A 14537-nucleotide genomic window follows, 5' to 3' on the forward strand; every position below is an offset into this window, starting at 1 on the left:
GAAGCTAGTCAAGCTGCAAGTACTATCACACACGATTTCTACACACTAGACTTCCATTTAGTCTAGAAATCAAACAACGCTAATATTGTCAGGATTAACAGATGACACAATACAACTCTTACCATAATTCTGAAGTAATTCTTCTTTAGTTGAAACAATTAGTGATCGGTCTTTTGCTGAGAGGACAATGGCAAGGCACACATAATGCTGCTCTGAGGAATTTGCACGCCGCACTACAGTAAGAAGTCTGACAGGATGGTTATTAGGAGGTGTACTAAAATGTTCAATGCAAAACCAAGTTGAGTAGCTTAAACCAGATGGCGGTGGGAAAAATCGTTCACCTGAGAACAAAAAGAAAAACTCATTATTTAGTTGGAGAAGCACTACTAAGGACACCTACTTGTTCCTAATCCTTTTGTCCACAACAGTTCAGTCCCTCAGTTGATACCAGTTACAACTTCTCAAGTTTTTTGCTTTGTGGAATTCAGTGTTACTTCTTTCTTTTTCTGACTGAAGCCTGGACAAAAAAATCACATCAACCTCACTCAGAGGGGTTTCACAGAATCACGGAATTGTCTATGTTGGAAGAGACCTCAAGATCATCGAGTCCAACCTATGACTTAACACTAACAAGTCCTCCGCTAAGTTCTAAATCTAAAGGTCTTTTAAAGACCTCCAGAGGTAGTGACTCCACCACTTCCCTGGGCAACCCATCCCAATGCCTAACAACCCTCTTGGTAAAGAAGTTCTTCCTAATACCCAACCTAAACCTTCCCAGTGCAACTTCAGCCCATCCCCCCTCGTCCTGTCACCAGGCACATGGAAGAATAGACCAACCCCCACCTCGCTACAGCCTCCTTTAAGGTAGAGAGCAATAAGGTCGCCCCTGAGCCTCCTCTTCACCAGGCTGAACAAGCCCAGCTCCCTCAGCCGCTCCTCATAGGACTTGTTCTCCAGACCCCTCACCAGCTTCGTTGCCCTTCTCTGGGCTCGCTCAAACACCTCCATGTCCTTCTTGTAGCAAGGGGCCCAAAACTGAACACAGTTCACCATTCCTTGATGAACATCTCTCTCCCACATCCACCTGACCCCTTTTTGTTTCTAGGGGAGCTCCCACAGAACAACAAAGAACTCACAGAAATCAATTACTGTTGTGGGAATAGAAATGTTGTTTTTACAGTTACATTGTTTAGAAGGAGGGAGTGTGGTACTGAGATATGCTTACAGTGATAAGAAAGCTTAAGCAGGCGACCTTGTAAAATGCAGACAACCAGACTCCTTAGGACAATTAGGTGAAAATCACAGTGCTAAGTCAAGTCAGGTAAGTGAAGAAACATCACCACTTCAAAACAGTAAAAATGGCAAAAGGAAACTGAAATTTAACAGGCCGGCTACTGAAGGCCATGCATTGTCTGTGAAGCATCAGATAGATTGTGAACCTGGATTACCCACTCAGTGGGGAGACAGGGGAGGGCCTGTCATCAAAAAGTATATAAACTGTGTTTTGGAACTAGTAGGCGCGCTCTCCTGCTTGTGGGCGCCCGCCATTGCAATCGCAAATAAAATTGCTGCTTCACTGAGATCCTCGCCTGAGCCTAAGTTATTGGCTACGGAGTGTTTCTCACACTGTGTAACACTAATTCCACCTTACTGCAGTGAAACTTTAGCTTTGTTTTTAATACTTAACACTTATTTCAATTAACGGATCACATTCAGTTAGCACCACAGCATACCATAATGTATGTAACTACATCTGTAATAAATTCAATAGAGTTCAGCAGAACTAAGCCACAAGGACAGCATTACAACCCATCCCATGTTTCTTTTGCTCTGACCACTGGTACCTCAACTTGTTTTTAACACATCCAGATTCTTTACACACAAGCGCATGAAAACACGAGAACAAAAAGCAAAGGAGAACTGGCCACATACTCCTCTTTCTAACAATATGACCTTCTGCTCAAAGCCTTGTATTTTCAAGCCATCATACATTTGTATTTTATATTGCTTTTCATTCACTCAAGGGCAAAAATTGACAGCAACAGAAACATCAAGATACACAAAGGTCTCAGCTATTAATGTGCAACATCCAACACCATAACATCACTTCTTGTCTTATGAAGAAATAAAAGAGAACTAAACATTATCAGATAGAAAATACTGCTAACAGTAACAAGACTTGAATACTTACCAGTTCCAATACCACTGACAACTGCACCATCAATAAGTCCTGTTGTGGCAGCGTTATTGGTAGGTGCATTATGTGGAGCCAAACTTGGCAAGAACAGGCAGCTGTTAAATACAAGATGAGCAACAAACTAGTTTATCAAAGTCAGTATAACCAGAGTTTAATACAAACAAAATACAGCCTAGAAAAACATACCATAAGCATATTATCACTCTCCTTGAATTTATATGGAAATGAATCCTCAAGATTTCTCCTTGTGAGGTAAAACTATCTTCAATACAGAGACTTTTGGCAGCATGTGTCTTTGGTGCAAAGGCACAAAGACTTATGCTTATGCTGCTCCACAGCATAAAATGTTCCGTCCTGCAGAACCATAACAACCATAACTCCCTTTGCAGCCTTCGAGATGTTCTGCTCTCTCTGAAAAACTCAGTTAGTTAAAGATCCAAAGGATTTGGGAGATGTCTAGAATGGTGTCCTTATTGTAAGTATGTTTACACTCACAGTGAGGCGCTGTTTTGCAGAACTATAGCTAAGTATGGTCGTTACAAGAGCCACCGCTGCTGCAGACACAATGGGAACAGATATAAGGAGTACCTCCCCTAGATACCAGAGGATTTTATGAGCCCAGAGGGTTTCACTGATCAGCCTACCCGTGGTGAAGTGAACTCCCATGGGAATCATCACTTTGTTGACATATACCCTCAGTCCATTGTTCTGGTCATAGCTATCCTCATCTTGATTACAGTTCTCATCATACACTTATTCCTTCATCCCTGAAAATGTCATTTGCAGGGCAAGTCCCCTACCATCATTGGCATTACAAGCATTGCAGGGGTCCATCAAAAAACTATCGACTCTGTTGGGTTCATGAACCACCCTAGGCACTTGAAAACAGATCAAAATATGTTTACATCTTTTGATTGATCAGGGCATCGTTCATAGGTGACCCAGTGAAATTACAAGGAGTAACAGGTGCCTTATGTGGGTTACTTCTGGGTGTGTAAGCAGCAGATACAAATCTCCCAGAGCAATCACAGTGGCAATTAATCTTGCAAGCCTAATTCAATTCGTTCTTAGGAGAAAAAGTTCCTCTCTTTTTGAGCAAATAGAGCAGAACTTTGACCAACATTTGTCTTGGAGTTTTTGGAGTCCCAAACTACCCAGGCTAGCCTATGCTCTCACACCAGTCGTCCCTAATAAACTGGAACTTCAGTACTCGGAAGCAACTGGTTCTGTCAAAGGCCATATCAGAACAGAAAAAGACACAAGAAAAAGAGTAACCTAAATACTAAATCTGGGAAGAAAATGACAAGAGAAATAATTCTGTCAGATGGTGCTGCTGCTATGAAACTGTAGAACAGCTCTGGAAAACAGATGATTTCTGCCTTTCCCAGAATTATCATAAAAACAGACTAAAGTGAAAAAGAAGAAGCTCTTCTTATATTAGAATTTGTTATGCTTTTGGGTTTCACACCATCTTCCATTATTGTTTGTTTGTACAACTAAAAACACCTTTCACTAAAATATTCTAGTCAAGATGTTTTCTCTTTTAATCAAGCTTCTGAACAATTCAGAACAATTACTTATCATTCAGGATTTCATCCTCAATCATCTGACTTGAGTGCACCCGACAACACTGAACTCTTTGAGATACTGTTTTTCCAAATCTTTTCTGCCCATCTATGGATCAGGTCACATGCAGTTAAGGAATACCTGTCTTATCATAATCTCAGCCTGAATTTCAACAGCAGGTCTGGAGATCTTTAGTGCTTAGCATGGGACAAAATGAAGATTTTAATTTTTTTCTTCTATGCCATTTTGGAAAATATTTGGCTTAAATATATGCTGACAAAGGTGTGATGTTTTAATCTTCTGAACAGTTGAGTTAAATCATGGTAGAAAAAACAAGACATTAGTGACACCAGGTGCTACAATACAGAAGGAGTTAATGTGTTACATTTACGTTACGCCTCCAGTTAATTAACAATTTTTCCTCTTATTGGGACTCAACATAGTTTCTGCTTGATGTATCTATCTGCTTTTCCTGCTTCCCCATTTCCAAGTTCTTCAGCAATTTTAAGCAGGTTTCAGAGCACCTGGGCCATTAAGACACTGGATGGAAATTCTAGCAGATACTGTGTGCAAGGGTATATTATCATCTCTTCATTATAAAAGGCGCACAAAATCTAGATCCAAGAGGGGGGTACTATCAACATTTACATATGTATGGGCTTACACTTGCACACATGGCAAGCAAGTACTGGCTTGAAGTCATTAATGACAGAATGGAAGTTTATGCAGCATTAAGTATTCCTGTCTTTTCTTTAAAGAATCGTTTTGTTTCCAGTTTGAGAATAGTTGAGAATAGTTCCTTAAAAATTACCATGAAGGAAGAAGATAATGAAACATGGCACTGTGCCCTCTGCTCCTCGAGAGGCACATGTTACCTTACCCGAACCCCTCGAGAGAGGTGTCAAATTCGATGAAGGCAGGAGTAAGGGATGATCCATGAAGCCTGATGTCGTGTGGCGTTGTCATGGACACCAGGCACTTGACTCTTGTCAGGGGCACAGTGCTGCCTTCTGCTGGCTTGAGCAGACTCTTGCTTATCCGATAGTGGCTGTCTTCATGCAAACCAAAGACGCTGTCTGAACCCAGACCTTCCATCGAGGTAACCATGCTATCTACGGTAAGAAGCCAAGAAACAAAATGTTGCAAAAAGGAGGCATTCACAGGCCACTGATTGGGACTGTTCAGGAACTGCTTCCAGTGCAGCGGCTGAACAATCAATGTCAGGTTGAGCCTCTTGGTTAGGAGATTGGGAGTTGGGAAGCACTGATCTTGTTATCAAACAATTCAGCTGACACCAAGAGAGGAACATCTCATATGATGGACAGCACAGCAAGTCAGCGGTAATGCCAGAAACCGAGCCAACAACCCACCTCATTACCTCGCACCAGAAAGCATTCCTTCCACAAGCCTTGGAAGCATTCCTGTTACATGGCCTAACCAACAGGAAAACCTCTGTCTTCTGTTTATCAGATGTAACAGCTCTAAACTCAAAGTATCGGAGCTCACAATAAGCAGGCAGACTCAAAAAGCTGTGCCTAGTAATTTAACACGGTAACTGCTGGTATATCCAGAGAGCTAGCTTTGCCTTCCCTCCCCGGGTTAGTAACTTTTCCAGCTCACACTGTCAGTTTTCACCATTTACTCCTCCCCTGCACTGTAATAATACCCTGCTAAACATAAATACAGAAATGCAGGGCTGACATAGAGACAATCTGAATCTCTCGTCTCTTTTCCAATATACCTAACCTGATGACATCACACACACTGGAGGGAATTCAGTCACGTTTTTCTACCTCACAGATAGAAAAGAAAGTATCAGGGTTGCATATACAGTGGAGGGAAAGTATTGAATGCTTCTAGCTTAGCACCATCCAGGACACATGCTAGTTCCTTATAAATAATTCAAACGTTTCAATTAAAGTAGTTTTAACAATGCTTTACGACTGGCTGTATGATGACCAAGACAATGACTTATTTATCAAAATAAATATCACATGCTTTGGAAACTTAGCAATATTCTCCTAGTACTACCACCCACTGTGTCTTTCCTCTACTACGTGAGTGGCTGCTCCCAACCTTTACAACAGATAGATAATAAGAGGGAAGAGCGGGTGTGAAAGAGATCAGATTGGCCAGAAGAATCCACTGATATTCAACTCAAACAGCCCATTACAGACATTCAGGACAGCTTACAAGGCTGATTCATTTAGTATCTGGAAAACAGATGTAATTATTCTAGTGCGATAATTGTAGCTGACGAGCCATTGCTGTATGAGGTATTCTATAAGACAGATAGTGACGGGAAACCCCACAAAGGTATAATGAACATTTTCACAGTGCATATGCATCTATGATCTAACAATGCCTATTGAGTATCCTGTCAAAATACATTGTTAATACCTTCTCTCAAAGTTAATTACCTGAGTAAAACCAAAGCTGATTTTATTTTTTTTTCCCCAAGGATGGTGTGACTGTGCTTTCCATTAAAATCTTTACTCTACCACTCCCTTAAAGTGTAACATGGTTACCACATAATATTAAATATCTAAGTTTTAATACATCAGGGAAGTAAGCATATTTAAAACGAGCAATGAGGGAAAACATAAATATCTGTTACGAAAAAATAGTGAATGGTTAAAAAAGGGAATTGCTGAATTTTAAGTAATTCAGAGCGGATGCCCCCAATCCAATTTCTACCTCTTTTTGAGAAATCATTATGAAATTGAGATTCTGCCATGTTTTTCTTGTTGGGTTACAAAGAAATACGTAGAGTTTAAAAATCATTAGTAGTGATGCTAATGATGACCCAAGCTCCAAAGCGTAGCTAAAATCAACACAGTTGTGCTTGCATGTAGCAGTTTCAGTTACTTTATCTGCCACTTTGCTGTACCTGTGAGAGAGGCTACACAGATGTCATGAAATGATGGGCACATAAAAGTATCTGAGAATATTTTTTCTTTTTACTGTTAAGTAACTACGATTTCAGCATTTACTAAAGACCTAAAAAGCAATCCACTACCATGGAATCACAGAATCTGCTCAAGCAGGGCAACCTAGTACTTAGCCCAGGAGCACATCTGGGCAGCCTTTGAGTATCTGGAAGGAGGGGAACTCCACAACCTCTCTAAGCAACCTAACTTATACCAGTGCTCCATCACCTTCCCAGTAAACAAGTGCTTCATATTTAATAGTTAACATTCATAAAATCAGAAATTATCATTACCTCACTGTATGTGTATGAAATAAATTACCATGGTCCCTCCATGTTTAATTCTAATCTAACTGTCCTGATGATTTCACATTCACACAAGGCTGGGGCAAAGTGAGGTCCTTCTGCATGTTTATCTATGCTTTTTTTTTTTTTTTTTAATATATGTAAGTATGCAACAGAGGGATATCATTGATCATTACACAAATTTCCAGTACTTCAGCACTTACTTCTCATTTCCGGTTCAAAACTCAGTGAGCTTGGTTTGTGCACTCGGTACTGCTTCAACAGCTTTTTGTCCCAAGCTCCGCAATTTAAAGGATTTCCCAAGCATAAAAATTCCCTAGGAAAGAGGATTAAAAAATTACAAATTGTATCATAAAGATTTTAACCCAGAATGGCAACAAACCAAATAAAACACCACTCAAACAAGAAGATGACAATCTCTTGTATTAAATAGATTTTTAACCAAGAAGCTGAATAAAGTAATGAATAATTCCAAGAAACACACTTGATCCATTTGGAACAACTCAAATTTTGAAGACATACTATCAAAAGTTGCCCTCATTTCAATCATTATTTCATTACCATCATTTCAATAGTTGAACAAAGCACCCGATTTCTTGGCAATAAGGCTACCGCATTCTTAGGGGTGAGGATCAGGATGCTCCCTGTTGCATACCCAGCAAGCTGAACTCACCTGTAAGTACAGGCCACAGGCTGATGTGAGAAAGCGACCTGTGCATTGGTTAACCCATCTGTCCCATTTTAGGTGGAGGATAGTTTTGCAGCTACCAACATCTGTGTTTATGTATGTCTCTAATGTCTGTATCTACAGTTATCTGTATGATCCATATCTATGGTTTGGGGAAGATGAAGTCCCTGTGATGAGATTAACAACACGCGTGCTCACTGCAGTACCACAAAATGCCACTAAAGGGAACAGACAAGTTGTTCTGGCTACAGGTCAGCCACTTAGCAGCCCCCAGGAGATTATAAAATTAAATCCTTCCTTATGCTAGTTGAGATCCAGCAAGCAATTCAAAGTATCATAATGCTGTGTATGTACTTATCAAATGCTTCCAAATACGCTCACGACAAACTTTTCAGATGTGCTTCTCTAGAAGCAGCACGGATATAAAAACATCCAGGATGTTTTTAAAATGTTTATAAATTTTTTAAAAGATGAATTTTTCAAAGCTATGCATCACTATGCATCATTACAATTTATGCAAATTTTTAACCTAAAGCCACTTCTTTTACTTATTCCTTTGTCTGTTCTCAGAAAATGTTACTTCACAACAGAGTTTGTCCCAAGTAAGGCCAGACAGCACTACCAAAGTTGAAGAGGAGAGCAGCAAGCCCAACTCTTGCTACAAAGGGTTGATTTTTCCAGACATTTCTTCTATAGCAATCCTATGTTCCCTTCACACAAAGTAAAGGGCCAAATCAAACAGCTAGCCTGAAACTTTTGTTATTTGAGATATTTAACATTGCACAGAATCTAGGAATCAATTCCCTTCTATGGCAGTATCATTTTACATTCATCACATTTCCTCTTCCTAACAACCTGGCCAGGAAAAGCATTTTGGATAGCTACTCATTATTTGCAGGAAGGAAAGAATTACAGAAGTTCAGTGCAACCTCTGTGGAAAAAAAATAAACATATTTCCCCCCACCACACTCCTCCTTCCCCTGGTGCCCAACATCTCCAGGGGTACGCAGCACTTAACAGAAGTGAGATGGTCTATTTAAGAAAATGTAAAACAGGATTCTGTGCCATCACTACCACACAAGGTCGTTTATGCTCTCTAACAATCCAAGCGATTTACAGCCAGCCAGCCACAATGCAGGCACAAGGACTCAGCTCTGCAGGAGTTCAATGGCATCTTTCTGACCTCAGCACCATTGGCTGCAGGGCCTGGGAAGCCAGTCTTTCAAACATCCTCTGAAGTGGGGGATGCAGAGAATGGTCCTCATCAGCCAGAGCAGCACTGCATCTTTGTAGAAGTCGTGCATGAAGCCCAGCTTCGCACATGACTTGCTGGTTTCGCTCTGTGTGTACAAGAGATTGCAGGATATTGGCCACTGCTAGCTGGAGATCCAGCGCATGCTGAAAAAAAGGAAAAAGCATATTCAAGTTGAGAGGACACAAACAGATATGAGAGGACACAAACAGAGAAGACAAATAGAAGGAAGCCTTTATGCATCATAACTAAAGGAAAACTACCCTTAAGCAACTGATACACAAAATATCCAGTCCTCAGATGCATGTGCATCTTGCAGGAGCGATGAACACTTCCATCACTTTTTTTGAAGAGGAAAAAAAAAAAAAAAATCAGCGATATGAAGGACTACCACGGCCCTTGTGAAGAAAAAAAAATGGTTACTGATGGTTACTCTAACCTCTACTTTCCCCAAGAGAAGAGAGTCAGTTTAGAAGCTCTGCTTAAAGTGCACTAAATTATTTTTCTGACAGAGAAGCTATTTTTACTAACCCATCAGCATTATTATCCGTAGAAAACAAGGTATACACAACAGAACAGCCAAATTAAAACCCTGAATACACAACATCTCCATGCTCATCACCAGTAGAGGACAACATAAAAGGCCTTGTAAATTCTTGTAAACTTTTCAAACTTTTTTTTAATGGAAAGTGTTCTTCAGGGAAGTCATCTCAAATATAAAACATTAAAGCAAGTTTTTTGCTAAAAACTTGCAACAAATCCTTCACATACAAACCACCAGTAGGGGTTTGGGATTGGGAATTGTACAAAGCAGGTAGTACCATTCAGAGACAGAACTTATTCCAGCTATTTCAAACAGATCATATGTACCAAGCTGCAATGTCCAACCCCATGTCCTCTGCATACTACACATTAGGGCAAACAAACACTCATCGCAATGCTTGGAAGCATATCTGACAGCCATTTCAGGCAGTATTTTTGAACTTATATATCTTTGCCAGGCGTTTGAAAGAAATAAGCGAATCCAAGCTAACATAAGAAAATTTCTATCAGACCTCTTCCTATATAATCAACTACATAACTTGATAATTCTGTGAAACATATTAGCTTCTTGGCATGAATTAAGTTTACACCACCTCTTTTCTACTTTCTGTAGCCATCCTTTAACCTAGTCTCTCTCAAAGCTGAAGACAGCAGATTTTTTCTCTACCTCTGGGTGTGTAGTTGATCCAACAGAGGCCAGGAGATCCAGCATTGCAAGCATAGCACCAGGGTGGATAACAACTGCGTCAGAGCTTTGCACAGACGTGGAACCTGTCTGGAGTTTCACATCAGGTATGTTTTTCTGAGGGCAAACAGGAGGTGTCGAAACAGAATGATATGTGTGCCTGCAGGACAGAAAAACAAATCACCATTACAACCCCATGTATTATGAGCTTTGCATTTTATTTTATTCTTCAACAGCTGCTGTGAAGTTAGACTGGTACGCAGACATTCCTCTCCTTCTCCTTCCCTCAGGTCAACATCCCAAGCACTTTCTTCTTCTCAAACCCATTGGATGTGTTTCCCCAAAGACAACCCAGAGGACTCTCAATTTACTGCAGTCAAGTGTCTTTGAGAGTCATCTGTTCCCTAGGTGCTATACAGCCTAAAGAACGTAAAAGTTGCCTAATCTCTTCCTTGTTTCCACTCTACTTGCAGTGGCAGCATGCAGAAGCTACCACCCTTCCTGTTCTCTGGAAGGGATTCAGCTTGCAACACAGTAATCCCCGTTTTCTTTAACAAATAAAACATAATCCCCGTTTTCTTTAACAAAAAAAATTGCAGGCAGCCTCAAACTAACCTACGGGAACCAAGTTTGTCTCGGTACACACACCTGCCAGCAGCCCATGTGTTCTTAGCCTTCCAATAACTGTTACAACAATCTCGTTTTCTATCAATCTTCTATATTGCATATATAGTCCAAGTATTTATCGTATATGCTTATTCCTAAGAAGGAAAACATACATCTTATGCAACAGTTTAACTGAGAATCGATCCGGTAACTCTGTGCACAGACCAAGGTAAGAAATATTAAGTATTGCCTTGGGGGTCGGGTGATCTGGTGTATGGTAAGCCCTTGCACGGGGTAGCGCTGGCACTACATTCAGGGGAATCTGGTGTACGGTAATCCTTGCACGGGGAAGTGCTTGGAAGTACACCAGGGAATCTGGTAAACTCATAGGTATGCGGTAACGCTGGCACGGGGAAGTGCTTGGTGGTACACCCCCATTTTTCAAACGTTAGGGTGTGGTAGACTGCAGAAGGGAAATTTCTGTAGCAACATACTGGCGACGGCTAGGAAAAATGGGAAATATGAGTTCCAGGGGACAGGGAGATATCCCTGGGGGAGTGCCTACTAATAGTTCTTCCTGAAGAATGATAAGAAATTGGAAACATAATCCCAAAATTAGAGGGATTGTAAAAGAAAAATAATTTTTAAAAGGTTAAATATTGTGTATCAGTCTGGACAAAAGAACCAATTAAGGAAACAGCAGTATTTTGGCCAAAATACAGGTCTGATGAAAATTCAGGCTTTAAATTTTATGTGTAAACAATAAGATTCCTTTTTCGGAGAAGGAGCCAAGTTATGTTCCCTATAATCCTAATATTGTACCCGTGGCAGCAGCAATCACTCCAGGAAGGGAGACAGGGACTGTAATTAACACTGTCCCTAAAGAAGGATCATACTCTAGGCTCTGACAAGAATTAGAACAAGGTAGAAGATATATTGAGAATTTTGCCTTCCCTGATACTAAAAGTACTAACACTAACTGTGTATCCTCTTAGGTGAACTACCCCCCCCCTCCTTACCAGCAGAGAGGTTAGGACTTTTAAGAAGGAGAGGAAGTCTTTATTCGAGGACCCCAACAGCCTAGTTGAACAATTAGACCAGTTCCTACGACCTGACATACTATACTCTTGGGGGAGGGAATTACGTCTATAAGTATGTTGTTTACAGGGAAAGAAACGGGAATGATCAGGAGGAGAGCTGCTATACAAGAATGGGAAAGAGCTCATCCTCCAGGACCAGGGGTAATACTGGCAGAGCAGAAATACCCACTTGCCAATCCTGGCTGGAATAATAATAGTGTGCAACACAGAAATCATATGAGAGACTTGGGGTCAGAATGAGAAAGTACTCGGGGATGAGTCCCAAGGACCCGGTATCCCAAGGGCTCTTGAAAGTTCATTGTGTGGTTAAAGCCTGGCAAAATACGCAGAAAATGCTTCAGAAGGTGGGGGGATGTAGTGAACAGTCACTTGGGGGACCCTCCTGTGGGAGGCCCTGGAGGCGTGTGTCCGGAGGGGTGATGAGAACGAAAAGCAGAGAGCGAAACTAATGGTATTGACAGTGCAGTGAGTAGTGAGGCAGAGGGTTGGAGAAAGAGGAAGAAAATCCTCAGGAGGAGTCAGGGCCAGGATGGAAAGGAGAGGAAGAGAGATGAAGGAATGGCAGGCAAAGAAGGCTGCCTGTGTTGTGGCCCGAGTCCTAGCAGAGACAGGCTTTGATAAGATGTTTTAAGTGTGGCCAGGCTGGCCACTTTGAATAGGAATATCCGGAGTGGAAGGAGGAAAGAAGGAAAATGGGATGAAATGTGGTATATTGATTGATATGTTGTTTCAGTATCTTGGAGGGAAAAGGTATGGAATTAAGCTAGAACCCTGACTGAGCCTTTGGTGCTGGTATTAGAAAAGTACGGGCTGGAGAAAGATAAAGGAAGTGTTAAAAGGGTTGCTGAAGGTGTTAAAGGTGTGGCATGCAGTATTTAACAGAGCTGTTTGAAGTTGAATGAGCAGGGAAAGGGGATGTAGGCATTATCTAAGTAACAGTTGTGGGAATAGAAATGTTGTTTTTGCAGAGTTACATTGTTTAGAAGGAGGGAGTGTGGTACTGAGATATGCTTACAGTGATAAGAAAGTTTAGCAGGCGGCCTAGTAAAATGCAGACAAACAGTCTCCTTAGGACAATTAGGTGAAAATCACGGTGTCAAGTCAAGTCAGATAAGTGAAGAAACATTACCACTTCAAGCAGTAAAAATGTCAAAAGAAATTTGAAATTTAACAGGCCGGCAACTGAAGACTATGCATTGTTTGTGAAGCATCAGATAGATTGTGAACCTGGATTACCCACTCAGTGGGGAAACAGGGGAGGGTCCTGCCATCAAAAGGTATATAAACTGTGTTTTGGAACTAGTAGATGCGCTCTCTCCTGCTTGTGGGGCGCCCGCCATTGCAATCGCGAATAAATTACTACTTCACTGAGATCCTCACCTGAGCCTAAGTTATTGGCTACGGAGTGTTTCTCACACAGTCTAGAAGTTTTGGTATATTTGCGTATTTGCTGTGGTGTTTGGTCAGTTTCCCAAGCATCGGGGAGGGGGGAACAGCCTGCTCCACCAGGGGCCTCTCCAGTGGCCACAGGGGGGCTTCGGCTCCAGTGCCTGGAGCGCCTCCTCCCCCTCCTTCTGCACTGACTTTGGTGCCTGCGGGCGGGTTTCTCGCTCTCCCAACTGCTGTTGAGCAGCAGGTTTTTGTTTGTATCTTTGTTTGTTTGTTTTCGTGACTGTGCTCTCACAGAGGCAAGGACTGTGTTGCTCATGGCTTGGCTCTGGGCAGCAGTGGGCCCCTTTGGGGCCAGATGAAATTGTCCCTTACCTGCCATGGGGAGGCTTCTGGGTTTTTCTCACGGGGGCTGCCACTGCAGTTTCCCACCCCCACACCCCCCGAACCTTGCCATCAAACCCAATACACTGGGGAACAGCTAGGTCATTACTGACTTGTAAAGTATCAGGGATTAAATTAACTAATGAAACCCTAAAAAGTGATGGGGATAGAAGGGGCTGCGATAACAGTGCTGCTTCTGGGGGATACCAAGCTGAGACTAGGGGATAAAATGATCACTGAGCAATTATTGTATGTACCCAAGGCAGGGACTAACTTGTTGGGAAGGGATTTGATGATTAAATTGGCATTCAACTAGTAAATTGTTAGACTGGAATAACAGTGTTATTAATGGAGTGCTCTCTGGCCCTGAGAGCAAACATGCATGTATATTCACCTCTGACTGGAAAGACCCTGAAATGGGGGCGGAAGCAACAATATAGGTGGACAATTTTACCTCAGGGCTATACAGGGTCACCTATCTATTTGGGTAAGTTCTAAAAAAGATTTTGGAGCAATTACAACCTCCCAAGGAGGTATTAATGTTACAAATATGTGGATCATTTTCTATTGTCAGGACAGGAGAAAACAGTTGTAAAGGAAGCTGCTAACAAGCTATTCAACTTTCTGGGAAAGCAGGGCTTGGGAGTATTGAAAAATAAATTACAATATGGAGAAAGAGAAGTCAGGTATTTAAGGCATCTAATGTCTGAGGGAAAACGAAGAATAAATCCAGAGAGGATTCAGGGAATTGTTGAAAATTAAGAAAGAACTAAAAAGTTTTAAAAGAAATATTTTTTAAGGAATCGGGAGTCATGAAGTCTGAAGGAAAATGGATACTCCCTGATGGGAGAGAAATGCTGAATAAAGTAATAATGACGCAAATATTAACTGT

At 41.4% G+C, this 14537-nt stretch overlaps 1 protein-coding gene across 7 annotated transcripts in view; it reads right to left on the reverse strand.

Moving 5' to 3' along the window:
* WDFY3 (WD repeat and FYVE domain containing 3) overlaps positions 1 to 14537 on the reverse strand; it is a 185898-nt gene that overhangs the window by 70929 nt on the left and 100432 nt on the right. For all 7 annotated transcript variants that reach the window (XM_038178692.2, XM_038178689.2, XM_038178691.2 and 4 more), the window contains 6 exons: positions 10149 to 10326; positions 8870 to 9084; positions 7202 to 7314; positions 4644 to 4875; positions 2192 to 2292; positions 123 to 341 (listed from right to left, as the gene is read on the reverse strand). In XM_038178692.2, the coding sequence (XP_038034620.2) occupies positions 123 to 341; positions 2192 to 2292; positions 4644 to 4875; positions 7202 to 7314; positions 8870 to 9084; positions 10149 to 10326 (1058 nt within the window). The remainder of the gene's footprint in view (positions 1 to 122; positions 342 to 2191; positions 2293 to 4643; positions 4876 to 7201; positions 7315 to 8869; positions 9085 to 10148; positions 10327 to 14537) is intronic.

This window comes from Anas platyrhynchos, chromosome 4 (genome assembly GCF_047663525.1).
Source record: "Anas platyrhynchos isolate ZD024472 breed Pekin duck chromosome 4, IASCAAS_PekinDuck_T2T, whole genome shotgun sequence".
NCBI classification, from domain to species: domain Eukaryota; kingdom Metazoa; phylum Chordata; class Aves; order Anseriformes; family Anatidae; genus Anas; species Anas platyrhynchos.